The 26784-nt window shown below is 40.3% G+C and overlaps 1 protein-coding gene across 1 annotated transcript in view; it reads left to right on the top strand.

The window, feature by feature from the left end:
• The window catches only part of dars2 (aspartyl-tRNA synthetase 2, mitochondrial), a 29831-nt gene extending 6229 nt beyond the window's left edge, over nucleotides 1–23602 (top strand). The window contains 12 exon segments of the mRNA XM_052128445.1: nucleotides 1093–1199; nucleotides 3984–4053; nucleotides 6151–6330; nucleotides 6623–6734; nucleotides 8488–8515; nucleotides 8517–8538; nucleotides 10226–10398; nucleotides 12112–12115; nucleotides 12743–12946; nucleotides 13038–13148; nucleotides 14435–14510; nucleotides 21573–23602. Coding sequence (XP_051984405.1) covers nucleotides 1093–1199; nucleotides 3984–4053; nucleotides 6151–6330; nucleotides 6623–6734; nucleotides 8488–8515; nucleotides 8517–8538; nucleotides 10226–10398; nucleotides 12112–12115; nucleotides 12743–12946; nucleotides 13038–13148; nucleotides 14435–14510; nucleotides 21573–21769 — 1284 coding nt within the window. The 3' untranslated portion in view covers nucleotides 21770–23602.
• The last annotated feature ends 3182 nt before the right edge of the window (nucleotides 23603–26784 follow it).

Here is a 26784-nt window from a genome sequence, read left to right as displayed (position 1 = left end):
ATGCTGGTGGAAAGAGGTTCTCCTCTTAACGAGGAAAATAAATAGAGAGGGTGCTGTGTACAGTGATAATGAGGTGTCATTTATTTATTTTTATTTGAAAATCCAAATTAAACATAAAAATAAATAAAACCATCTTCATTTCATCATTGCTTTTCCATTTTCAAATGAAACAAGGTTATACAAACAAGAGAAACAAAAAACAACCAAACATAAAAAAAAAGAGGAAACAAAAAAACAAATTAAAAAACTTTTTCTGTTACAAAAATATTATTAATAACTTCTATAAAATTCTTGCATGGTTGGCATCATAGGCCATAGCCATTTTTTTGTAATTACATTCTTAGATGCAGCTATCATTATTCTAAATAGATATTGATTACCTGTTGACCCAATATTTGGGGATATTAAGCCCAAATAAAGTACCTAAAATTTTAAAGGAATTTTAAGATCCAATACTCTTTTTGTAGTTTGATAGACATTCTGACCAAATTATTTAATTATATTACAACTCCAAAAATATGATGCTAATTAGTATTTATATACCCAAACTGTCACCAACAAAATAAATCTTTATAGTGTAAATAGCAGGTGATCATGATGCAAATTACGTCATGGTTGTAAATGGAGAAAAGTCAAAATGTGCAAAAAGGGTAGGATTGATATGGTATGTAATGCTGAGAAAAGACATTATTCACAGTAGCGCCATACTTGATTTTTGATGTGAATAAAAACGAGGCTGTGAGGGACAGACTTAGTCTTTTCAGTTACATCTACTGCTGTCTAAAGTTCATAGATCACATCTAATTTTCCACAACTTTTGTTTTCTGGATTTTTTTGTCAACTGAAATTCCTTGGAATTTTTTTTTTTTCAATATTTCAATGTCTGCCAGTGTGACTGTGTCTGTGCGATATCGTGCTTTTGACATTAATGTGTTTTTATGTCCTAGAATGTGGTATTTTTTATGTTTTTGCTCCCCTCTTTTTGTGTGAGTGTTTCATGTATCTTATTGGCTTGAGATATGTTGGCTGATTGAGTTATCAGTAAGAGGCAGGAATTCACAAAGTTTATTCAGCCATAACTGTATTTCTCAGGGTGCCAAATAGTTTGTGGTGCCATCTGGATACCCTGGGAAGTTTTACTCTCTTCCACAGAGCCCACATCAATTCAAACAGCTTCTTATGGTGGCTGGCATAGACTGGTAAAAACAGATCACATATTCTTGAACTTTGCCATTTCCTTGATATTCACAGATTTTTGTCAGATGCTTGGCACATTTATTAAACACTACTTTCACTGACTGACTGCACATTGAATGCAAAGCTACATCTTGGTGGCCAACATAGGCTCACATTCAGACTGTATTATTCTTAGCTTTTAGCAGCTCTCAAATATGCAAAAATGCATTTGTTCCAATGCTATACAAAATGCCAAAACAATGACATGTATGTGGAGGGTGCAGTCTGACATGGATTAGAATGCAGCTTTGGATTCTAGCTCAGTTACTGTGTAGGCTGGTGCTGCCATGTCTAGCTTTGTTGTTCACGGTTATACATTAAAGCAGTCTGGGTGCGAAACTAATTGTCGACTTTATCCTCATTTAAAGAATTGTTGATAAATATTTTTCTTTTTGAACAGTTGTTTGATCTCACTATTTTCATCAAGTGATTTCTTTATTAGATGAGGAACAATTATGGCTGTCATTCGATTACATTTTTTAATCAATGTTTTTAATTAATTGCACAAGTAAATATTTGCTCTGAAAGCCACTCAAGTAACAATAATTCAATAAATAATTATTAAAAATTAATAATTATAAATTAAACATATATTATATAAAAATATATATATATATAATTTAAATGTATTAATTTTGGTACAAGAGTAAAGCATTAAAAAAAGACAGTAACACTTTACAATAAAGTTCCATTTTTTAAGATTAGTCAACATTAGTTAACATTAACTAAGATTAATAAAAGCTGTAAAATTATTGTTCATTGTTAGTTCATGTTAATTTCAGCATTTACTAATACAAATTTCAAATCAAAAGTTGTGTTTGTTAACATTAATTAATGCACTATGAACTAAAAATAAACAATTGTATTTTTATTAACTAGTATTACCAAAGATTAATAAATGCTGTAAACAATTTATTGTTAATTGTTTGTTCACGATACCTAATTCATTAACTAATATTAATGAATGGAACCTTATTGTAAAGTGTTACCAAAAAGACCATTCAAAAAGCAATTTATTGTTTGTTTTCATATTATTAAACATAAGCCTGTGATTGGCCAACAGTTCATGGCAATTCATTTTGAATTGAATTCATCAATCAGTCCGAGATAGATTAAGGGCTTGTCTAAGGACGCGTCAATGTACACCTGCGTCAGATGCTTTTGGAGCATCTTGGTTACGTTGCGTCATAAACATTCCGTTTCTGGTCACTGTGTCAATTTAAACATGTCTTGAGATCCCTGCGTTTGATTTGCGCTTGATCAAGCTATGTTTGATTACAAGAACATGTTCTCATCTTGTGATGTCTGCTGTCGGTGAGTGTAGTTTGTTCTCTGTGTAAGCACATTGTCAAAACAGCTGAAGTTCTGCCTACTGTCTCCTGGAGAAAACAGGTGGTACTTCAAGCTAGAATTGCTCAGATGGAAGGAATATTCGTTATTACGGTCCGGGGACATGATTAATTGCATTATTTTTTTAAAAGCACTATTTTTTATATAATTAATTGCATTGAATTAATACGTTAAATCGACAGCCCTAGTAACAATGCTTGCTTAAGGGTAGTGGGCTTGCTGTCAGATCCAATATTGTTGGTGCTGTCCTATCCTTCAATAAATAAAAATGTTCTGCTCAAGCAAAAGCTACTAGAAAAGCAGCATTATTACTTTTGGTCATACTTTGGTTTAATGTTTTTTTCAAGACCTCTAAATCTAAGTATTGATGCTTGTATTGATGCCTGTAACATGTCATGCACCATGATCACATGGGAAATGGACATGTTGTTTCCAAATGTTCATTTACCCTAAAATCACCATTCAGCAGAATTACTGACAAGCACAACACCCCTCACACATTTTAGCATCAATTCAAATGTGTTCACAATTGCTGTAGTGCTAACTTCGGAGACAGGAGTTCTGGTCATATGTAAACCAGGAAGTAATCATGTTTACATAAACAATGGTGACCGTGATTCAGAGGTTGCATTTTCACTCTGTGCAATTTTTACTCCATTGATGGTTAAGGTTGGGGCTTGGGTTATTAGTAAGGTTAATAAAATATGCACTGTTCGCTTTATTACACCATTCACAACTAAAAATACAACTCGCTTTTGATGCTACTCTGTGGATATTTCATCTGGAAACTTATGTACCCATACAATTTTACAATACATATAGGTTCACCACTGGGGGCATTGGTTAGAATTTCAGTAAGCACAGACCGATTTCAGCAGCAACTATTGACCTATTGCTGCCGAATTCACAGTGCTATCAGTCTGCATGAATGATACTTAAATAATACTTTGCTGCTTGTTGAGGAAAGCTATTACTTAACCTGACAGATATTAAAGCAGATATGCAAACTCATAGATTTACATTGAAGGAAGAAGACTGGCCATATCAAGGGACAAGAATATCCTTTGGGGTGGGCTTTTTTTGACTTGGGCCAGTTAGTAAGTAACCACCTAGCAAATATGCAGAACATCCTGACAACCACTCAGAAACCCTAAAGCTCAAAATGAAAAATCTAGTTTCAGTTATAATTTTAAAAAGGATATCGACCACAACAGTCACATTTTCATTTTCATTTTGGCAGCACGTCTCTTTGAACGAATAGTTGCGCTAAGCCAAGACTGCAAACTAGTTTTATGAAAAGTCTGTCAAAGGTAAATAATACTGTATGCATGATTTAAAATTGTCAGTCAATATTGGCCCACACTCGCTTATGTACTGGTTATCTTCTGCAATCTCAGGTACTTTCAGCTTGCTCGCTGCTACAGAGACGAGGGCTCCAAGCCTGACAGACAACCTGAATTCACACAGGTTATATGTTAACGGTTGGGAAGAAATACCTTACAGCACGCCTGACAATATTGCAGAACCAGAGCTCGGTTCTGATGCAGATGAATGTTGAGGTTTTTATTATACACTCACCTAAAGGATTATTAGGAACACCTGTTCAATTTCTCATTAATGCAATTATCTAATCAACCAATCACATGGCAGTTGCTTCAGTGCATTTAGGGGTGTGGTCCTGGTCAAGACAATCTCCTGAACTCCAAACTGAATGTCAGAATGGGAAAGAAAGGTGATTTAAGCAATTTTGAGCGTGGCATGGTTGTTGGTGCCAGACGGGCCGGTCTGAGTATTTCACAATCTGCTCAGTTACAGGGATTTTCACGCACAACCATTTCTAGGGTTTACAAAGAATGGTGTGAAAAGGGAAAAACACCCAGTATGCGGCAGTCCTGTGGGCGAAAATGCCTTGTTGATGCTAGAGGTCAGAGAAGAATGGGCCGACTGATTCAAGCTGATAGAAGAGCAACTTTGACTGAAATAAACACTCATTACAACGGAGGTATACAGCAAAGCATTTGTGAAGCCACAACACGCACAACCTTGAGGCGGATGGGCTACAACAGCAGAAGACCCCACCGGGTACCACTCATCTCCACTACAAATAGGAAAAAGAGGCTACAATTTGCAAGATCTCACCAAAATTGGACAGTTGAAGACTGGAAAAATGTTGCCTGGCCTGATGAGTCTCGATTTCTGTTGAGACATTAAGATGGTAGAGTCAGAATTTGGCGTAAACAGAATGAGAACATGGATCCATCATGCCTTGTTACCACTGTGCAGGCTGGTGGTGGTAGTGAAATGTGTGGGGGATGTTTTCTTGGCACACTTTAGGCCCCTTAGTGCCAATTGGGCATTGTTTAAATGCCACGGCTTACCTGAGCATTGTTTCTGACCATGTCCATCCTCTGATGGCTACTTCCAGCAGGATAATGCACCATGACACAAAGCTAGAATCATTTCAAATTGGTTTCTTGAACATGACAATGAGTTCACTGTACTAAAATGGCCCCCACAGTCACCAGATCTCAACCCAATAGAGCATCTTTGGGATGTGGTGGAACGGGAGCTTCGTGCCCTGGATGTGCATCCCACAAATCTCCATCAACTGCAAGACGCTATCCTATCAATATGGGCCAACATTTCTAAAGAATGCTTTCAGCACCTTGTTGAATCAATGCCACGTAGAATTAAGGCAGTTCTGAAGGCGAAAGGGGGTCAAACACAGTATTAGTATGGTGTTCCTAATAATCCTTTAGGTGAGTGTATATATTGCTCCTACTCTCACACAGAAGTATGAGAGCTTCTAAAAGGCCTTGCAGGAGTCTTACTCAGAATAAAAATAAAAGAATAAATTTTTTTGCTTTTAGTTTCTCCTATTTTTTTCTATATTATTCATATTAGAGTTAAAGAGACAGTACACCCAAAAATGAAAATTCTTTCATTATCTACCTACCACCTTGTTGTGCATAACTGTATGACTTTCAATCCTGCGTGGAACACAAATGGAAGTATTTGGCATAGTGTCAGCCTCAGTCACCTTCCTTTTCATTTCATCTTTTTTCCATACAATGAAAGTCAGTGGTGAGTCTATCATTCTGCCTAACATGTCCTTTTATGTTTTCCTGAACTCAAGTCATACATATTTGGAAGAACATAAGGGTGATAAATAATGACAATTTTCATATTTGGGTATATCCCTTTAAAGGACCCCCATACAAGAACAAAAAAATAAAAAATCTTTATTAAATTATTGACCTGACTTAACACAACTGTGTTTTTATGAATCCCAATTTAACATAAGTTAATTGATTTGAATTCATTTAACATCTAAAATATTTTTTTGCTGTAAAGTTCTAAATATGCCCGAGTCCACCATGCACAAATGGATTCTTTTTGAAAACTGAATATTTTTGCAATTATTTTCAGTGGTGCAGAAATTACACACTTCAGATTTATTCACTGGCACAGAGTGGACAGTTTTCCTGGGTTATGGTTGACAACTCCCCATAATAGCCCTGACACAATTAGACTATGTTATTGACACATCTTCTCCTCACATAGGTGGATATTGAGATGTCCTTTGTGGACCAAGCTGGAGTCATGAATTTGATAGAAGGCTTGTTCCAATACTCCTGGCCAAAGGACAAAGGACAGATTAATGTTGCCTTTCCCACCATGACTTATGAGGAGGCCATGAGAGACTACGGAGTTGACAAACCAGACACTAGATTTGGGATGAAGGTGACTTTTTACTTTGTACACATCATCCTAGATAGGACGTAAGACATCAGTGAGGTTGTTTGCATGCTGTCTGTCCTTGGCGTCTTGCTGTGTTGGCATGCTGTTTTTCCACACATCACAGATTCTCATACGGTGCTCAACAATTAAAAATGAATCCCTCATATTTACAAGTTCTCATGCAACAATGCGTGTCCTGAATGCATAACTGACTGTGATTTAGAACATTCATGTTTCTCATGCTGTTTGATGAGTTCCGCTGTTGTTAATTTCAAAGTGCTTTCTTGTATTTTAGCTTGTGGATGTCACAACAGCATTCCAGGGTACACAGATCGATGTCATCAAGGATGTACACCTTCAGTCAGGGGGCTGTGTTCAGGCCATCTGTGTTCCAGAGGGAACGGCAAGTACAAGACATGGTGATTCTGATTCTCTTCCATCCTGGAAACTCTTTCTTGATCTGGAATACTCTGACCTGGTTGACTGACCTCATGCAACTTTAGGTATTAAGGGCACACAGGGTTTTTTCCACAGTTTTCCTGGAAACAAAGCTGTGTTTACAAGGTACCAAGGTGATAAAACAAGCACTTTTGAGGATTAAATATTCACTGCATTTGCCAAAGTTTCCCAGGTTAGAGGCATCTTAGCTTCGAATGATATTTATAATTTAGTTTGATGCATTCATAGTAAGTTAATTAGATATCCTCAATTTTATAATTCTATATATAATTATATAAGTCTATATAAGGTCTCACAGCTGAAACTGCATCAGAGCAAAAACCAAACTGCCTGCTGAGCTCAGAGACAGGATTGTGTTGAGGCACAGATCTGGGGAAGGCTACACATTTTTTTTGGCTGCAATGAAGGTTCCCAATAGCACAGTGGCCTCCATAATCCTTAAATGGAAGAAGCTTGGAACAACAAGGACTCTCCCTAGAGCTGGCTGCCTTGCCAAACTGAGCAATCAAGGAAGGTTAGAGAGAACCAAGAACCCGATATTCACTGGTTTAGCTCCAGAGATCATATGTGGAGATGGGAGAAACTTGCAGAAGGACAACCATCACTGGCAACGTTCCACAGATCTGGGCTTTATGGCAGAGTGGCCAGATGGAAGACTTTCCTCAGTGCAAGACAAATGAAAGCCTGCTTTGGATTAGCAAAAAAAGCACCTAAAGGACTCACACAGACTGTGAGAAACAAGATTACATCCCAACAGTGAAGCATGGTGGTGCAAGCATCATGCTGTGGGGGACTGGTCAGGGTGTACAAAAAGCTGAACGCAGCAAAATACAGAGATAACCTTAATGAAAACCTGGTCCAGAGCACTCAGGACCTCAGACTGGGCCGAAGGTTCACCATCCAACAGGAGAGTGACCCTAAGCACACAGCAAAGACAATGCAAAAGATTGGCTTAGGATAGCTCTGTGAATGTCGTTGAGTGGCCCAGCCAGAGCATGTACATGAACCCAAACAAACATCTCTGGAGAGACCTGAAAATGGCTGTCCACCAATGGTCCCCATCCAACCTGACAGAGCTTGAGAGAATCTGCAGAGAAGAATGGCAGAAAATCCCCAAATCCAGGTGTGCAAAACTTGTCGCATCATACCCAAAAAGACTTGAGGCTGTAATCGCTGCCAAAGGTGCTTCAACTAATTACTGATTTAAGGGTCTAAAAACTTATGTCAGTGTGATATTTCAGTTTTTTCTTTTTAATACATTTTCATAGTTATCAAAAATATTTTTTTTGCTTTGTCATTATGGGGTAGGGAGTGAAGATTGTAATTATTGAAGTAATAATTTAAAGCATTTTAGCATAAAGCTGCAACATAACAAAATGTGGAAAAAATAAATACTGAATACTTCATAAATGAACTGTAATCTATTTCAGATAAACCTGCCCCTAAACAACACACACAGATAAAATGAACTGTGGTTGGTGCCTTCAAATGTTGGTCTGATAGTTTCAATTTGTCTAAGTGGACAAATCTTGACCAGATTAAGCTACAATATGGACCATTTACCACTTTGTCAAAGGTCTGGTTACACAAGACAAGTTCCAGGGAATGATTTCGAAACAATTTTGGCCTCAGAAATGGCTGATGGTGAGGATGAAGTTAGCAAGCATCTGACGCAAACTGTGTGTGGTGTTTTATTCACAGAACACTTGAAGGGTAAAGACTTCCAAGTAGGCCAAGACACAGTATGGCCAGGTAGGTTCTGTCTCTTTCTCTTGATGTCTGCTCTAGTCTGCTGATGTAATGCCAGTCAGTGTGTGCACATCACAGGAAGACTACTGAACTATTTATTTGAAAAGTTATCAATAAGTAAGGATGATTTAGCAGTAAAAAAACTCAAATGTAACACACAGCATACTCTGATGTAACACACAGCATACTCACTCTGAGGCAGGATAGACTTCACTAGAGGGACACAGCTCTGTGTTTGTGTTGTAGGCCGTCTATGGAGTCCAGTAAATGGAATATTAAATCTATTCTTTTTGTTTCCACACAGTGCCCATTTGATGTGATACATGTTTACATACATATTTAGTTTTGTAAGGAGATGAAAATGAATACTGAAGAGGTGATTTGAGTGATTTGAGGTCTTGCTTTGAGTCTGCTCTGCTAAAGCAATCATCACTATTACTGTTGCACATAAAAGTATACTTCGGTTTTCTGCATGCTACTACGTCTCGTGCACACTGCCTACCTAACTTTTGGGGTTAACTCCCTTTAGGGTAAACCCCTAACCCTTAACACAAAAATGAAAATTACTCAAAATGTACTCACTCGCATGCCATCCAAGGTGTCATTCTTCAGCAGGACACAAATAAAGATTTTTAGAAGAATGTTCTGCTCTGTAGGTCCATAAAATGCAAGTGAATGGGTGCCAGATAGTACATGTAGCCATTATAAAACTTATACATACATTTCCTTTTGAGAAGACATGAATTAATCCATTCGAGTCAAACAGATTACTTTTATGATGGCAGTGTGTGCTTACTGGAGCTTAAAAATCTGGCACCCATTCACTTGCATTTATGGACCTACAGAGCTTAAATATTTTTCTAAAAATCTTCATGTGTGTTCTGAAGAAGAATGAAAGTCATACACATCTGGGATGGCATGAGTGTGAGTAAATTATGTAAGAATTTTAATTTTTGGTGAACTAATCCTTTAAGTATTAAACTTCCCTCACTGTTTTTGTTGTTACATCAAGTCATACAGCTTGTTAATGAAAGGTGTGCTATTACTTTTCTGATCAGATTTTCACATGGTGGACAGTGAAACTGGTAAAACAATCCCATAGACTTCCATTGACAGAAAGACCCAAGTTATATAAAAATACCAACCACCCAGAACACCCTAGCAACTGCATAGCAACATGCTAAAAAACATTCCAAACCTTTGAAATCACATAGCAATGCCTTGGGAACCACCCCTAGGATCTTGAATTGGGAAAGTACTACTCACATTTTCTTCAGTGAATGTAACAATAAAACTCTCTTATTCCTGTCTGTGGGGAACATTATGTTAATATTGTGTCTTTTAATTGATGAACACAACTTATTGATTATATTAAGTGATGAGTTCATTATTACTTCTGAATACTGTCTGTTCTACTTTTCATATTGAAAACATTGTCTTCTGTCTGTTTGTATAAATGGAAAGTGAACTTTGGGCCAGTGTCCCAGGCTTGAACTAAATTGCATTGTCAGAGGTGAATCTCCATCGCAATCAATTATAGTCCAGAAGTTGGCTTCACTTGTGTCTGGGAAACCAGCCCACAGTGTTCTAGAGACTGATGATTTCTCACGAGTTTGTGCCCTATGTTGTCTGTGGAAATGTAATATGGGCTGGTGGAGGAAATGGATGATCATTTCCATGTGTCGTACAGGAGGTGAGTGTGGCTCCAGTAAGGGCAGATGGTTCAATGAAATCCTCTCTCAGCCGGCTGCTCTCAGATGAGGCCAGACAGCAGCTGCTCCAGATGGCCCAGGCCAATGCTGGGGACCTGATCTTCATCACAGCCGGACACCGAGAGAATGTGGTGTGTAACGCCCCCATCTTGTTTAAATGTTTTAAATCGTTTGTTTCTGTTTTATTTTCAATTTGCTAATTTCACTTTTTTCAGCCATCTGGTTTTAGTTTAGTTTACATCTTTAGCGCTGTTAAATGTTTTCAACAATTAAAGCATAGCAAAGTTAATTTTATTTAACACTTGAAGCACTGATCAAATTTCTTTCCTTAAGAAGGGTATGTAGTAGAAGGACTTTAAAGGATTTAATGTAGTGCTATTATTGTTTTTAATTGTTTCCAGTTTTGTTTAGTTTTCACTCTGATTGTTATTTATTTATTTTATTTTTTTTACAGCTTTTCTAGTTTGTTTAATTTTAGTATGTTTAATTAAAAATGTTGGGGAGTCTGGCATTATTTAAAACATTTAATGCTGTTAAATTATATAAACATTTTATTTACATTTGATATTGTAACTAACAGTTTAATTTAAATTTTAATAATTGTGTATTATAATAACCCTGGTTCAGCAGCTACACAGACCCATATAACATGCTTATTCTGTATCATTAACTCATCAGTCGGGTTGAAGAAAAACCTACGTTAAACTACAGTTGCACCACAGGTATACCATGCTGTGACAGAGCAGAGGGCGGGGCCGGGTTGTGATTCTACACACCCGGCCCCTTATCAGGCAAATCAAGCCTCTGAGATTGATAAAGGCTGACTGCGGATGGTGGCGAGAGAGAGAGAGAGAGAGAGAGCGTTTACGGGCAGCTGCCCCATGTGTGTTTGTGTGTGTGTCTTTTCATTTAATTAAATGTTGTTTATATCGTCAAGCCGGTTCTCGCCTCCTCCTTTACATTAATCCCTTTACACAAGTGTTTTAGGTTGTTTATCTTTTCTCAATCAAATTGGGATGAATAATTCAATGCTCAGCATCCCCATTTAATATCCTCCAGTACTCAAGTAGCTTCCCATCAGTTCAGTCATTTCGAAAGGCATATTGTAGCATAAAGTGATTGATGACTAAGTATTTTCTAAAATATGTCTTCTGAAGAATGCTGACGTGATCTAATCACTTTTAAAAGAATATTCATCTTTTCCTTGCCTCAGCCCTCGCTCAGGGCCAGTGCAGATGGTGAGCTTGGCAGAAAGTGAGACTGCTGTTTAGTCACAACACAGAGATGTGGGAGATGGCCTGGGATAACTGGCAGGCTTTGTGTGCTGAGGTTGTGGGATGAATGGGAATGCTTGTGCAGAGGGCGAGAGAAATGAGTGCTACGGGAGATTTTCCCAAGAGCTCTTGGGATTCATTTACATAAGCCTACCTCAAACACCTTAAGTATGAAGACACCCCTTTCTAATTAATAAATATGGCTATTCCAGTAAATACACTGAAGACTAACAGTAATGCCACAGAATACAATGACATTCTAGAGCAGGGGTTGGCAACCTTTTTGACACAAAGTTCCATTTTGTATTTTTCTGGCTATGCCGTTTATATTTCATTACAAATGATATTATCAGCATAACAGTTTGAGTAAAAAATGTGTACAAAACCTGATGATTATGATATAATCATGATCCTGCATGTGAATGTTCACAGAACATCTTAAGTGCTTTAATGAAAGAAAACCTGTCCTTTTGTTCAAAATGATTTAACACAATTAATGTCAAACATTTGCTTATTTGATTACTGATCATGAAACTGTGGAATCTTAAATATTTCTTATATTTTGTCATACATTTTTTTAAATAACGCAGAGGGGTAATCACTAGCACACATGCAACAGCAAGAGAGGAGCAGGCTATTTTATTTATATGAAGTTTTTCGCACCTGACCTGCATTTCCAGTCTACATCTTGATGTAATCCTTCCTCATGATCACCCAGCATGTTTTCATCAGCTGAATTGGAGGGTAAACACTATTAAAGTGTTACGAGACTCACGCTGCACATGCAAGCCATTCACGCATCACAAGCCTATCAACTATTTAGCCCTTTTCAGTGAATCACACCAACAAAACCCTAAAACTTTATTTCCAGGTCTCATTTATATTTTGAATAGACAACTGTGAGCCAGGCCCCATCTGCTAACTTTAGTGCCTGACCTCATGTACACTGATGTACATAAAATAGCAAATCCTTACATCCATGTTTTAACATCTAGTGTAAATCATTACTAGAAAAGTGTAGGGGAAGACCAACATCCTATTAATGCCAATGTTTTGAAATTAAATGCACAATAAACAAGCACATATAGTTGTTTTTGGGTGGCTACATACTTTTGGCCATAGTACGCATGTGCACTCTACCGCAGTAAACAAAAGCTACATTTTTGGACTTTCCATTATAAAGAAAAAGGAGATTTGCTGTAATTAAATGTTCTAATTTAGAAGCTGAAACTGCAGTGTGCTGAGCTGCTTGAGGGCTATGGCATGCCTGTTCGTGACCCCTCGCTCTTTCGCTTCCTGTGGGTGGTGGACTTTCCACTTTTTTGGCCCAAAGAAGATGACCCAGAGATTTTGGAGTCTGCCCACCTTCCCTTCACTGCTCCAGTCCCTGAGGATGCCCATCTGCTGTACACCCAACCACACAAAGTACGCACACATTCACAGTCTCTTTCATAGAGTCAAATTATCTCGCTCTGAATTCCACACACTTCCCCCACCTGTTTATCTTCTCTCTCAGGTGCGTGGCCAGCATTATGACTTGGTTCTTAACGGCTGTGAGATTGGAGGAGGTTCTATCCGCATCCACAATGCCTCTCAGCAGCTGTACGTCCTGGAGACCATACTCAAGGTAATGGAACATGAGCGAAAGACTACATACAGAGCAAATGGCGCCATTTAATTGTATTCTGACAGCGAATACAACACTTGTAATGGACTTGTCCAGACTTCCAGCTGAACCATTTTTTTCTAACACCCCCACACCTCAAAATACCCGCTTAGTTGCTATGGCAACCCATCAGGCTATATTTCATCAACTTTAAAGAAAACAAATGTTTTAGATTCTAAGAGCAAGGGAAAAGGAACAACTTATTAGGGTGTTTTTACTTACGTGGACCCCGGTGTCTTAAGATTTTATACTACAAAGGAAATCATTTAGAATATCTATCTACTCTGTTGACATTGAAGTAGTTATTTGGATTTTTAAAATTTATATATTAGATATATATTATATAAATAGATACACAGATATGTATGACTTTCTTTCTTCTGCTGAACACTAGCAAACATTTTAGAAGAATGTTTAATCTCTGTTGGTCCTCACAATGCAGGTGAATATGTACCAAAATTTTGAAGCTCCAAATGCACAAAAGACAGCATAAAGTAATCCATAAGAAAACAGTGTTAAAAACCATACATTCAGAAGCGATATAAGTGTAGGTGAGAAACAGATCAATATTTAAGTCCTATTTTTACTATCAATCTCCAATTTCACTTTCAAATTCTTCTTTTATTTTTGGCAATTTGTATTCTTCATGCATATTGCCACCTACTGGTCAGGGAGAAAAAAATATATGGGGAAAAAAAGACAAAAATATTGACCTATTTCTCAAGAACACCTATCATATTGCTTTTTAAGATTTAGATTTAACTACTGGAGTCTTGTGGATTACTTCTATGCTACTTCATGAAAACTTTGAAGCCTCGCTTGCATTGCATGGACCTACAGAGCTGAAATTTTATTATTTTAAACTTTGTTGAATTCAGCAGATGAAAAAAAGTCATACACACCTGGGATGGCATGAGGGGGAGTAAATAATCAGGAAATGTCCCTTTACAATATTTAGCCAATTCTTTGGTCCATTTGGACTAGGCTGGTAAATCACAGTTCTGCTGTTTAGGCATTGTAAAACATGTACTGCTAATAAATTAGCTTATTATTGGGCCTATGCAAATAATGGAAAAATTTGTAATTGATTGTAATTAAATTTGTTATTTACATTTTGTATGATAACCAATTTTGCTATTGTGTTGGTTGCCACTTAACATCCAATGTAAAATCTAGACTGTGAAACAAAACCATTTGTGAACAACAATACTACATAATTTCATTTCTCATTTTCATTGGTGTTGTAGGAAGACCCATCCCTTCTTTCTCATCTGTTAGAGGCTCTGGACTCTGGGGCCCCTCCACATGGTGGAATTGCATTAGGTGAGCAAGCATTCAACACATGCCACCTTGGATGTTTGCAAAGTTGTAGAGGTATCACTGTGACTGAAGGCCTTGTTGATTCCATTCTGCTATTGGTTAAAGTGGAACGGTCATGCTCAAAAACTGAAATTGCTTTCTAGGCCTGTCACTATAATTATGTTATCAACTTATCGTACAATATATGGACATAACCTCGATCAATTTTGCTGACCTAGAAATTGCCCATTGTTTACATGCTTGTTTGTGAACATAAGAGTGAATGCCACCAACATTTTAGCCAGTCGCGCTGCCTCTGTCCTCTCGTCTGCTTTCTGTGTCAGAGGCGGGGCTCAGGCAGCTCCTCCACACACATGCACAGCGGACAGGTGAAGATTACAGGTTACTCGAGGCTAATAGGTGTTTTAATAGGTGTTTTCCCAGACGACTGCATAATATCAGACAGAAAGTTTGGAAGAATAGATCCAAATGGATTGATTGGTTTCAAAGCCACATTCCACAGCTCCGGTGTGGGAACATTTTGGCTTTAAGCCGAATGAGAGAGGAGAGCCCATTAACGTGAACAAACCGGTATGCCGACATTGTTTAAAAAAGTCGCAACACAACTAACCTAAAAGCTCATCTAAAACATAACCATCCCATCCAGTTTTTAGAGCTGGGATCAAATACTGGATTTGGAGATTGAGAGGGGCCTTCCCGAATCCCAACTGTTTTTGACATTCCAATTCCAATGTCTGAAAATTCCTAAGAATTAAAAGTTAATTGCTCTTTGAAAGGTTGTACTTGCATTATTATGCTGTTATATTATCATTATATCAGTAGCATAAAATGGTCTTAAAATTACAATTATATCGTTTATCGCAATTATTTCTGGGACAATATATTATCCAACAAAAGTACTTATCGTGACAGGCCTATTGCTTTCCCAGCCAAGAATGTTTGGCAGCTTTGTTTCTGTCTGCAGAAAGCCTTTGATTATTCAGGAACTTCTGTTTGGGCTTGTTTGTGGCAGAATTAGAGCATTTTGCATATTTTAAGATGCACAAAATTACTGTTATTATGAAAGATATCTTTAGAGATGCAGTGTGTAATTTCTGGATCACCAAACAAAATTGCAAAAATAATTACATTTCCTTTGTCTACCATTGGGTGACAAACAGGTATTTCTGCCCCAAACTTTTGCCATTTACCAATGTTTCTGAACAGGGCAATGATTTGATTGCACCACTGAGCCATAGTGTTTACAGTTCCACTTCTGTCACTCACTCGACGTTGTGTCGAATGAAAGTACACAAGGGGTCTTCCAAGGTGGACGCCAAACGTACCTCTGAACCTGAGAAAAGGCCAATGTCAGGTTGGCAGACGGAATTTGCATGCCCCGACCCAGACATACGGGTATAAAGGGAAGCGGGGCAGCGAGTGCCAGTCAGAACTTTTCTTCAGAGCCGAACAGTTGTGCAACAGCAAGCTGACGTTTCACCACTGTTTCACGCACCTCTGTCAGTGAGAAGCATTGCTCTCAGTGAAACGCGCCGTGAGAAGCTGTTAGGAATATTTTGGATCTGGTCGTGATCTCCAATTCCCCCGGTCCCGTCTACCTATGTTCGTGCCCAGTGAAACGCAGTCATGAGTCTGAGTCTCTGTAGACTTTTCGAAGGAAATAGAAAGAATGACACACACACACTCTGTCTGTATTCAATCTATTCAATGTTTTTTAGAGCAGGCAAGTCATTTATATTTTCATGAGACAATAAACAGCCAATGGGAAAGCGGTAACAAGGGAAAAAATGGGTGTACAGAAAAGAGGCCATGTACAGATGTTCCAGCCATGATGCCTCACGGTTGACGTCAGTGGACGGGTGTGGCCTTAATCAGATCACAGAAATAAGTATGCGGAACATGATAAAGGGAAAGAGAAAACTGTCAGCAGTTGCTAAATATATTGACTCACTGTCGTTCGCACTGCTGCCTGCATCTGGGGTCAACAGATCATACATGGGAGGCCAGAAACACATACACAGAGCAGAACAGCATGTACAATTTCATATTTCTCACAGAAGCATTGCAGCGCATTTCTATCCACTGTGCAGTCTACACCCCTGAGCGCTTCGACAGCGCTTTCCGCTGTTAAAAGAGTGTTCTCCTCCTAATAGAGTTTTGATTTCTCTAAAAGAGTTTGAGTTTTCCACTCACAAAAGAGCAATACACAGCGGCTTTTTCAAGATGCTTTTCTGCCCCTGTGTTGTTCCTGGATGCAGTCGATTTCTCTCCAAGACCGACGGCCACAGACGCTGCATCGTGTGCCTGGGCAGCGATCACACTGAGTCGGCATTCGTGGATGCTCATGTACTCATTGCGAGAACATGAGCATGGCAGCATTGCGGTCGCGGCTCTCCTTCCTCAAGGTGAATGCCACTTCAGCCGCCCCTGCGTCGCTCCTTCTTCCCACGGGATTGAGGACGACCCAGCTGGCGATGAAGGCGATATGGGGATACGACGGGCAGAGTTTCGCCGGGTAAAGGCGATTTCTCACATCATGCCACGGCACCGCTCCGCCTGCTCGCCGAGGGTGTCCCTCTGCGACCAAACAACAGGCAGCTCCGCCTCAACCTGGACCCAGTTCTCAGCCCCAGTGTCGAGCATATGCCTCTCGTCTCCAGGACCCCTTCCAGGACCAGGAAAGCTCAGAAGCGCGTCCTAGGCAGTCAGATGTTCGCTCCGGAGCTGGTACCAAGACCACTCCATCCCCCGGTGGAGGGCCAGGAGGAGAATCCTTGTTTTCGTTACTTTCATTTTCCTCCAGCCGGTAACTCTACAGTCCCGGCTCCCGCGGTTCCCTCGCCTCCGGCCCCGCGACTGCTCAGCCTCGGCAGGCCAGCACTGACGAGTTCCAAAGACGCCTCTCTAGGACCTCTTCCTCAGTCTCTAACCCACCCCCTGCAGGGTGCGTGTAGCAAGGTAAGTGCTTTGAGTCTTTTCTCAGCACCCAAGCCTCGGGACGCTCTTCTGCCTCCCGACGTGCTATTACCTGCTTCCCCCCACCGTGAAGCCCTGCCTGGTACGTCAAAAGCAATCGTCCCGTTAGTGCCCCTCGCACGGAGTTTGGATGCGTGGCTTTCACTTCCCAATCCGTCGCGCTGGCTGGCCAGTACCATCCGACTCGGCTAGCGATTCAGTTTGCCCGGCTCCCACCTCGTTTCAGCGGTGTTCGTTCCACTTCCATGCACAGTGAGAAAGCCAGCGCCTTAGGAGCAGAGATCACGTCCCTGCTCCTCAAGGATGCGATAGAGCCCATCCCTCCAGCCGTCCCATGGAGAAGGGTCCGTATACTGAACTACCACAACGACAGGCTCATCCTGGCTTACTCTCAAGAGTTACTGTGCGCTCACAGGGACTAGGTGCTCAGGCACCTCAGCCGTCTAGGGCTTCAGGTCAACTGGGAAAAGAGCAAGCTCGTCCCGGTTCAGAGCATCTCTTTTCTTGGCATGAAGTTAGACTCAGTCTCAATGACAGCGTGTCTCACCAACGAGCATGCTCAGTCAGTGCTCGGGTGCCTCGCTCTCTTCGAGCCCGGCACAGCGGTTCTTCTAAAACAATTCCAGAGGCTCCTGGGGCATATGGCATCCTCAGCCGCTGCCACGAAGCGGTCTCATGCACACGAGACCGCTTCAGCACTGGCTACAGACTCGAGTCCCGAGATGGGCATGGCGCCATGGCACATACCGTGTGACAATCACCCCCTCTTGCCGTCAGACTTTCAACCCGTGGACAGACCTCTGCTTTCTGCGGACCAGAGTCCCCTTGCAGCAGGTGACCAGATGTGTCATGGTGACCACAGACGCCTCTCGACAGGGTTGTGGCGCCATGTGCAGTGGGCACGCTGGCCTCTGGACAGAACCCCGGCAGCATTGGCACATAAACTGTCTAGAGTTGTTGGCTGTATTTCTTACCCTACGGAGGTTTTTCCCACTGATCCGGGGCAAGCACGTCTTGATCCGTTCAGACAGCACCCGACGGTAGCGTACATAAATTGCCAACATATGTTCTCGTCATATGTCACGACTCAGGTCGCTGCGCGCCACTCACATCCCTGGCAACCGCAACACAATGGCGGACGCGCTGTCGCGGCAGGTTTCACCCAGCGGAGAGTGGAGGCTCCACCCCCAGCTGATTTGGGACCAATTCGGCAAGGCACAGATAGAACTTTTTGCCTCCCAAGACATCTCGCACTGCCCGCCCTGGTACTCCCTGACAGGAGCTCCTCTTGGGACAGACGCGCTGGCACACAGCTGGCCCTGGGGGCTGCACAAGTAAGCAGTTCCCCAGTGAGCCGTATTGCACCAGTGCTGTGCAAGATCAGGGAGGACGAGGAACAGGTCATGGTTCTCGGATCTTATGCTCTTCACAACAGCACCTCCCTGGAAAATTCCCCTGAGGAAGGACCTTCTTTCTCAGGGATGGGGCACCCATGCCCAGACCTCTGGAACCTCCATGTCTGGCCCCTGGACGGGATGCAGAAGATCTAGTAGATCTACCACCTGCAGTCGTAGACATGATCAACCAAGCCAGAGCTCCCTCCACCAGGCAACTTTACGGCCTAAAGTGGTGCTTGTTCGCGAACTGGTGTTCTTCCCGAGCCGAAGACCCGCAGAAGTGCGCAGTTCAGTCAGTGCTTTCATTCCTGCAGGAGAGGCTGGAGGGGAGGCTGTCCCCCTCCACCTTGAAGGTGGATGTAGCTGCTATCGCAGCCCACCACGATGCAGTAGATGTCAAGTCCCTAGGTAAGCACGACTTGATTATCAGGTTTCTCAAAGGCGCCCGGAGACTGAACCCACCCCGGCCTAGCCTATTCCCCTCCTGGGATCTCTCAGTGGTCCTCTCGGGCCTTCAGAGATCCCCCTTCGATCCGCTTGATTCAGTTGAGCTCAAGGCCCTCTCCCTGAAGACGGCCTTCCTGATCGCATTAGCCTCCATCAAGAGGGTTGGGATCTGCATGCGTTCTCTGTCAGCGACACCTGCCTGGAGTTCGGTCCAGCACATTCTCACGTTATCCTGAGGCCGCGACCGGGCTACATGCCCAAGGTTCCTACGACCCCATTCAGGGACCAGGTTGTGAACCCGCAAGCGCTGTCCCGGGAGGAGGCAGACCCAGCTATTTCGTTGCTGTGTCCGGTACGTGCTTTGCGTATCTATTTGGACCGCACGTAGAGCTTTAGATGTTCTGAGCAGCTCTTTGTCTGCTTCGGCGGATGGCGGAAAGGGAACGCTCACTGGGTCGTTGATGCTATTTCGTTAGTTTATCACACCCATGCCGTGCCCGCCCCCTTGCGGGTTTGAGCACACTCTACGAGAAGTGTGGCATCCTCGTGGGCACTGGCCCATGGCACCTCCTTAGCAGACATCTGCAGAACAGAGAGCTGGGCAACACCCAATACCTTTGCCAGAATTTACAATCTCATGGTTGAGTCGGTTTCGTCTCGTGTTTTGTCAGGTCCGAGCCGGTAGAACTCGGTAACACGGCACAAACGACCGGGTGTTCTGCTTGCACACAGTGCCCTTCACCAAGTTGATCCAGTGCGCCTTCTATCCCAGGTTAGCCACTAGTCAAGTCAAGTCAATTTTATTTGTATAGCGCCTTTCACAACACACATCGTTTCAAAGCAGCTTTACAGAAGATTATCATTAACAGACGATAAAACTGTAATGTCTATAAAGTCGATGAATCATCATTGTGTAATTTGTATAAAATACGCTTCTTAATCGTGTTTAAAAATAAATAAATAATAATTGTATTAATAACCCCAGTGAGCAAGCTGTAGGCGACTGTGGCAAGGAACACAAAACTCCATAAGATGTAGATTACTAAGCGTCACTCCCTGGATGTTCTCCTCCCTAACCTTCTGGCCTGCAAATTCAGTGGAGCAATTTGCATCCAGACCCACTACGAGTCACAGGTGCTCAGTACTGGGGTCGGGCTCCACGGGATTATCCCTTTTCAGGCAAACTCCCAGTGATGTATTTCCCGCGGTATGGTCCCCCTGTCGGCGGACCCGCGTTTCCCTTGGGCAGCCCCGCTGCCCCGATCGCCATGCTTGTAGAGTCCCCCCTCATTAGGCTGGACCTACCACTGCGCCATTTCCCACAAACGGCTTCACAACCCTCGTGGTGTACATGTTACCTCCCCCTAGACTGGGAAGGATGTGGCCTCTGCAGGTTATTTTCCCCCTGAAAGAATAGGGTCGGGAAAGACCACCTTCCCCGATGCATTTCATAGCATTATGATAGCCCCAGCCGCTTCACGTCCTATGTGAGAGACATAGTGAGAGAAAAGGTGCGGCTGCCGGGCTTGCTCCCATGCTAGTCATGTAACACCTGTTCCCCCCTTCAGGGGTGCGAGGAACCTAAGGTCTGTATTTGACACCTCTTTGGGGATGTTGGGGAGGGCTACGTGCAGCCGACACAGTTGCCTCTAGCACGCGGTAGCCTGCTTGCACCTGTCTCGCCAGTTCACGTAACACGGTCAGTGCGTGGCGTTTTTATATGGGACCCCTTGTGTCACTTCATTCGACACAAAGTCGAGTGAGTGACAGAAGGGGAACGTCATTGTTATTGTTGTCACCTCCCTTCCCCGAGGGAAGGAACGAGGCGTTGTGTCCCTCCTGCCACAGCACTAGACCTACCACTGTAAAAGGCTGTACCTTATTTTCGGCTCCTCGGTGCAAAATCCTGACTGGCACTCGCTGCCCGTTTCCCTTTATACCCGTATGTCCGGGGCGGGGCATGCAAATTCTGTCTGCCAACTTGACATTGGCCTTTTCTCAGGTTCAGAGGTACATTTGGCATCCCAGGAAAACCCCTTGTGTCACTTCATTTGACACAACGTCTCGTTCCTTCCCTCGGGGAACGGAGGTTACAACAGTAACCATGATGTTTTCAAAGGAATCAACCTACGAATGACTTACTTATAGTTGTCTCTGCATATTATGCTGGGATAGGAGAAAGTATTTAACAGGGAAAAAAAAGTACAGATATGTGTAGAGTCTAAAATGTTTTCTTAATTTACAGGGCTGGATTGACTGGTCTCCATTATTGTAGGAGCTCCCAGTATACGGGATGTCATAGCGTTTCCAAAATCATTCAAAGGCCACGACCTTATGAGTCAGACCCCAGACTTTGTCTCTGAAGATGACCTGAAGCCGTACCATATTTCTGTGATCTGGCCTAACAAGGAGACAAAGGGAAAACAGGACAATTCAATATAAGCATTTCAAATGTTAAATGGTTTGTTCACACAAAAATTGTAATTCTTTCCCAGTTACTCACCCTAATATCTTTCCAAACCTTATGACTTATTTCTATAGGGGAACACAAAAGGAGATGTTTAGCAGAATGTTTACATTGATTTGTTTTTTTTCTCCATATGATGAAAATGGATGGTGACCAGGGGCAGTTAAACTCATAAAAGTTCATTATAAAAATGCATGCACTGTATTCATTGTATTTCCATACAGTAACTTTGTTTTAGTAACAGATTGTAATTTAAATAATTAATGGGAAATCTTGACTTGCTTGACAGCCTAGGTCCCTATTAGCTGTCATTGTTTGGAAAAGAGCAGCTTTGCCATTCTGGTTTAAATAACTTTTTTGTTTTCAAAGGAAGAGAGAAAGTTAAACAGGTTTAAAGAGACATGAGGGTGTGTAAATTATGCCATAATTAAATTTTATTTGATGAACCTTTCCTTTAATTTGTGAATGAGGTTCATGATTTCCATTGGGTCCATGTGATCACAATTTGTGCCCATGCCTGGTGATGGACTTTTTTCCTTTACAACTGAGGAAGCAGGATTACTTTCTGTCCTGTGAGAATTGAACACCATCTTCTGAGTGAATGTGATATCTAAGTCCCTATTGCTTCATGATCCAGAGTTGTCTTCTCTGCTATATCAACAGATAAATCATGTACACTACCGTTCAAAAGTTTGGGGTTACTTGACTGAAATGTTTCTCATGGTCTTAAAAAAAATATTTTGATCTGAAGGCGTATGCTTAAATGTTTGAAATTTGTTTTGTAGACAAAAATATTATTGTTCCACCATATTAATTTATTTAATTACAAAACTAAAATGTAATTCAAAAAAGTATTTAAAATAGATGACTTGGACCAAATAATTAAGAAAAGCAGCCACTTAGTGCCCAGCCTATAGATGAAAGTATCCCATGGTGATAGCTCAAGAAGTTGGTTGAGAAAATGTCAAGAGCATATTTCTGAAAATTCTAAGCAAAGGGTGGCAACATTGAAGATCCTAAAATATAACATAGTTTTGATTTATTTTTGATTTTTTTTTGTCACAACATAATTCACATATTTCCGTTTCTATTATTCCATTATTTTGATGACTTTAATATTAATATAAAATAAATAATAAAGAATGGGTGAGTGACCCTAAACTTTTGAATGGTAGTGTACATCCTCATCAAAACATGCTCTATAATAAGTGTTTTCAAGTATAATTTTTTGTATTAAATTCATAAAAGAAAATGTGATCCATGCATTCTAAGCTTTAGAGTGGATTGTAAGAGTGGGTGAATATTTCAGTAGAGGGCAGCGTTGTTCCATTGCAAGTGTTTACATTGCTCAATCCCCCATCCAGATGCCCTGAGGTGGAGGCAGCATGCGCGCATACCATATCTTACTTTTTTTTTCCACCACCAGACATACCGAATAAATTTCAGCGATGCCTTATCTGCAAAAGCAGATGCTCATTTTTCATGCTCAGGTAGTTAGTTTGAAGCAGACCTTTGTGTTGGATTGGAAAAAGGCCGCCAAGCTGTGAACACCGTTCTTTGTGTATGACATACTGTTTTTGCTGTTCAACTAATGACTTTTTCTCTTAGGTACCCACTCACCGCTTATTTCCAGTACATGTACATGTTTACATTGAAATAACTGCCCACATCCAACAGCAATGCAGGTAGATGTTTCGATTAAAGCTTTAGAACAGGGCTTAAGCTCTTTCAGTCCAAAGACCACTTGAAGGATAGAGAGAGAGCAAGGATGTATAATGTATTGTATAATATTGAGTTTTGCATTTTAAGACTGGCTTAATAATGTGTGTACAATACCATACTAAAGTATTTACGTACTTTATTGTGATGCTTACATTGCAAAGCCATTAAAATAATCAATATTGATGTATAGGCCTAGTTGCACTTTAAGTCAAATTTAATTAAAAAAACTACCGTTCTAAAGTTTAGGGTCACATACTCATTCTTTATTTTTATTTCTTTCACATTTTAGAATAATAGTAAAGTCAGCACAACTATGGAATAATAGAAATGGAAAAATGGGAATTATGTTGTGACTAAAAAAATCAAACATAATTAAAAACTATGTAATATTTTAGCATCTTCAAATAGTCACCCTTTGTCTAGAATTTGCAGACATGTACTCTTGACATTTTCTCAATGACATGAGGTATCACCCTGGGATGCTTTTAAACAGTATTGAAGGAGTTCCCATCTATATGCAAGGGAATTTAGTGGCTTCTTTTCTTTATTATTTGGTCCAAGTCATCAATTTAAAAACCTTTATTATATATATTAATATGTTGGCACAATAATTTTATACAAATTTATATACTAATAATTTAACTAATTTCAAACACTTAAGCATATGCCTTTAGACCAAAATGTTTTTAAGATCATGAGAAACTTTTCAGGCAAGTGACCCTAAACTTTTGAACGGTAGTGTATGTAAGCCTAAAGGAATAGTTCACCCAAAAATGTAAATTCTCTCATAATTTACTCACCTTTATGACATCCCAGATGTGTATGACTTTCTTTCTTCTGCTGAACACAAAATAAGGTTTTTAGAAGGATATTTCAGCTCTTTTGTTCCATTCAATTCAAGTGAATGGTGTTAAGAACGTTGAGTAAATATCTATATTAAATATGATGTCATAAATATTCCTATATTTATCCACCCTATTTTGCAACAGGGAAGTAAACAAGTATTTGCATGCCTCCATGTAAACCTCCATTCACATTAATGTTCAAAAACCTCCTTTTTTCCTTAAGTCGATGTTTTCACAAGCCACAAATGCAAAATCTGCATGTCTATCAAAAGCTAATAAATGGACATGATAGTTCTGAACGTTCCTTCTGTTGTATCACATCTTTGATTGCCTAAAAAAGCCAAAATAGCCATGAAAGTAAGAGAGAATGTGCTCTGAAAAATAAGGAGTTTATTATTTTGCCAAGATGAAAGAAGATGCTGTTTTGGTGCAGTAATGGTTTAAGAAGCAATAAGAGTGCAAACTAAGTCAAGATGTTTTTTGCAGTTGTTATCTGCTTTCTTTCTCTTGTCTTGTGTTAAATTTGTGATTGCAATGACTGTCCATCTTAGCACCTGATCTTTCATTATTTGGTAGTTCCCCAGTCGTCTGCCTGTGCAACAGCGTGTGATGAAAGGATGGCAAAAAGTGATAAACTGTAAAACAATATACGCTCCAAATCAATGTGTTTATTAAATAATAATTAATGAAAATAATATGATGACATACATTGGCTGCCAGCAGCATAAAGCAGCTAAATTTAGTATTTTTGTATCTTTAAACTGGCTGGAGATGGCTGATAACACAAGTGGCCAACATCCAAATTTGTAAATGGCCACGCCCATGTTACATTGAAAAATATGGTGGAAAGTCCATATAACTATATTTACACAGACTAAAAAACAGAAAGTCTAGTAGCTGTGTGTGATCTGATTGTGTGTGCGTTTGTGTGGAAATTCCTTTTTAGTGTAAATGAACATGAGACTTCTGATCTTTATTCCTGTTGTATCACATTGCCTATAGACAAAATGGCCATTAATTTGTGCATGATACATATATACTGAAAAGGTCACATAAAGGACACTGAATTTCCCCTCTACATTGCGTTTGCAAGTCTTGTAGTACGGTGACTATGGAAGAAGGATAATTATAATGGAATCCTGCTGAGATACTTTAAGGCATCCCTACTTTGTTTCTGTGTAATTCTGCCTATTTTGTAATCTTGGGGGACCATGCTCTGTGGAGAATAAACCAAATGATTTGAAGGGAAGACCCTTTAGGTAACTCACAAACATGGTGGGGGATAATGAGCTCTCTGCCTTTTTATACCTTTTGATTTCAAATGGCTGTTTTTCAAAGCACTCCAAAAGAAATAACTGGCTTGTGCATGTTGCTGTTTGTCAATCAAGGAATATAGGTTGCCTTGCCCATGAGATGCACATAATTTATTTCCAGGAAATTGTGACTCACAGGTCTCATCAGTGTTTTGTTCCTTTTTCCCTTCAGCTTGAAACTCAACACAAAGACTTTTTGAACAACAAACAATTACTGGCTTCAGAAGTTAATGTGTTTTGTCATGCATTTGAAATTGAGTTGCAAATGTTCAACCTCTATATTTGAACATATAGATCTAGTCGTTATTATTAGCTATGCATTTATGAGTCATTATCATAAAAATGCATCTTGTATATCTTGAAGATTCAATCCAAGGTGGTATATCTAAGAGCTATCCATTAGCATTTCCATTCATCTCAATAGCAGTTGCTCAGCTGGTGCATGCATCAATGGAAGTATGCAACATATATGCTGCCAGCTTTGCTGCATACGCTCTCCATTCCGGAAATATTTTTTTGTTTTTGCAGACCGGGAAAAACATATATCTATTTAATGCTTTTAAAAATCAGTAAAATATCTACTATCCTATAATAAAATTATTTTCTTTGCAAAAAATAAAATGCTTTGGTGTAAGAACCGCATCATCCTGCAGGTGATCACTGCTGAAGCTAAAATCCAAACCCTGACCCCCTTAGTTTAATCAGGCAGGTATTCTGGTTATCACTGAATTGATCTTGTTTTGAAAAGGAATTTTCTAATATTTCGAAATTGGCCTTCAAAGCAGTGTCCCTGAATTATTAATTAGTAGAGATGAGATCAATTTAGAGGTCTTTGAGGCTGATATACTAAATTGATTCAGGGGTTTACAGTACACTTGAGGCACAGCCAAAATCACTTAAGTGCTGTGAGCAGAAACAGTGTACTGCTGATATATCAGGCTGCAATTAAGTGCCTTTCAATGCAAAACACAGGATTTAATCTCTGAAAGCCTAAAAACTAGCCAGCTTTCTACACTACAAAAATATTCTGAACAGCCTTTGTCTTCTTTTCCAGCAAAAAAAAAAAAGAAAAGAAAAAAAAGGAAAAAGAGAGTGAAGACAAAAATAGGA

The sequence above is a fragment of the Xyrauchen texanus genome, chromosome 6 (assembly GCF_025860055.1).
Source record: "Xyrauchen texanus isolate HMW12.3.18 chromosome 6, RBS_HiC_50CHRs, whole genome shotgun sequence".
Classification (NCBI taxonomy): Eukaryota; Metazoa; Chordata; class Actinopteri; order Cypriniformes; family Catostomidae; genus Xyrauchen; species Xyrauchen texanus.
Note: the sequence above shows the minus strand (reverse complement) of the source record. Positions and strands in the feature narration are given on the sequence as shown.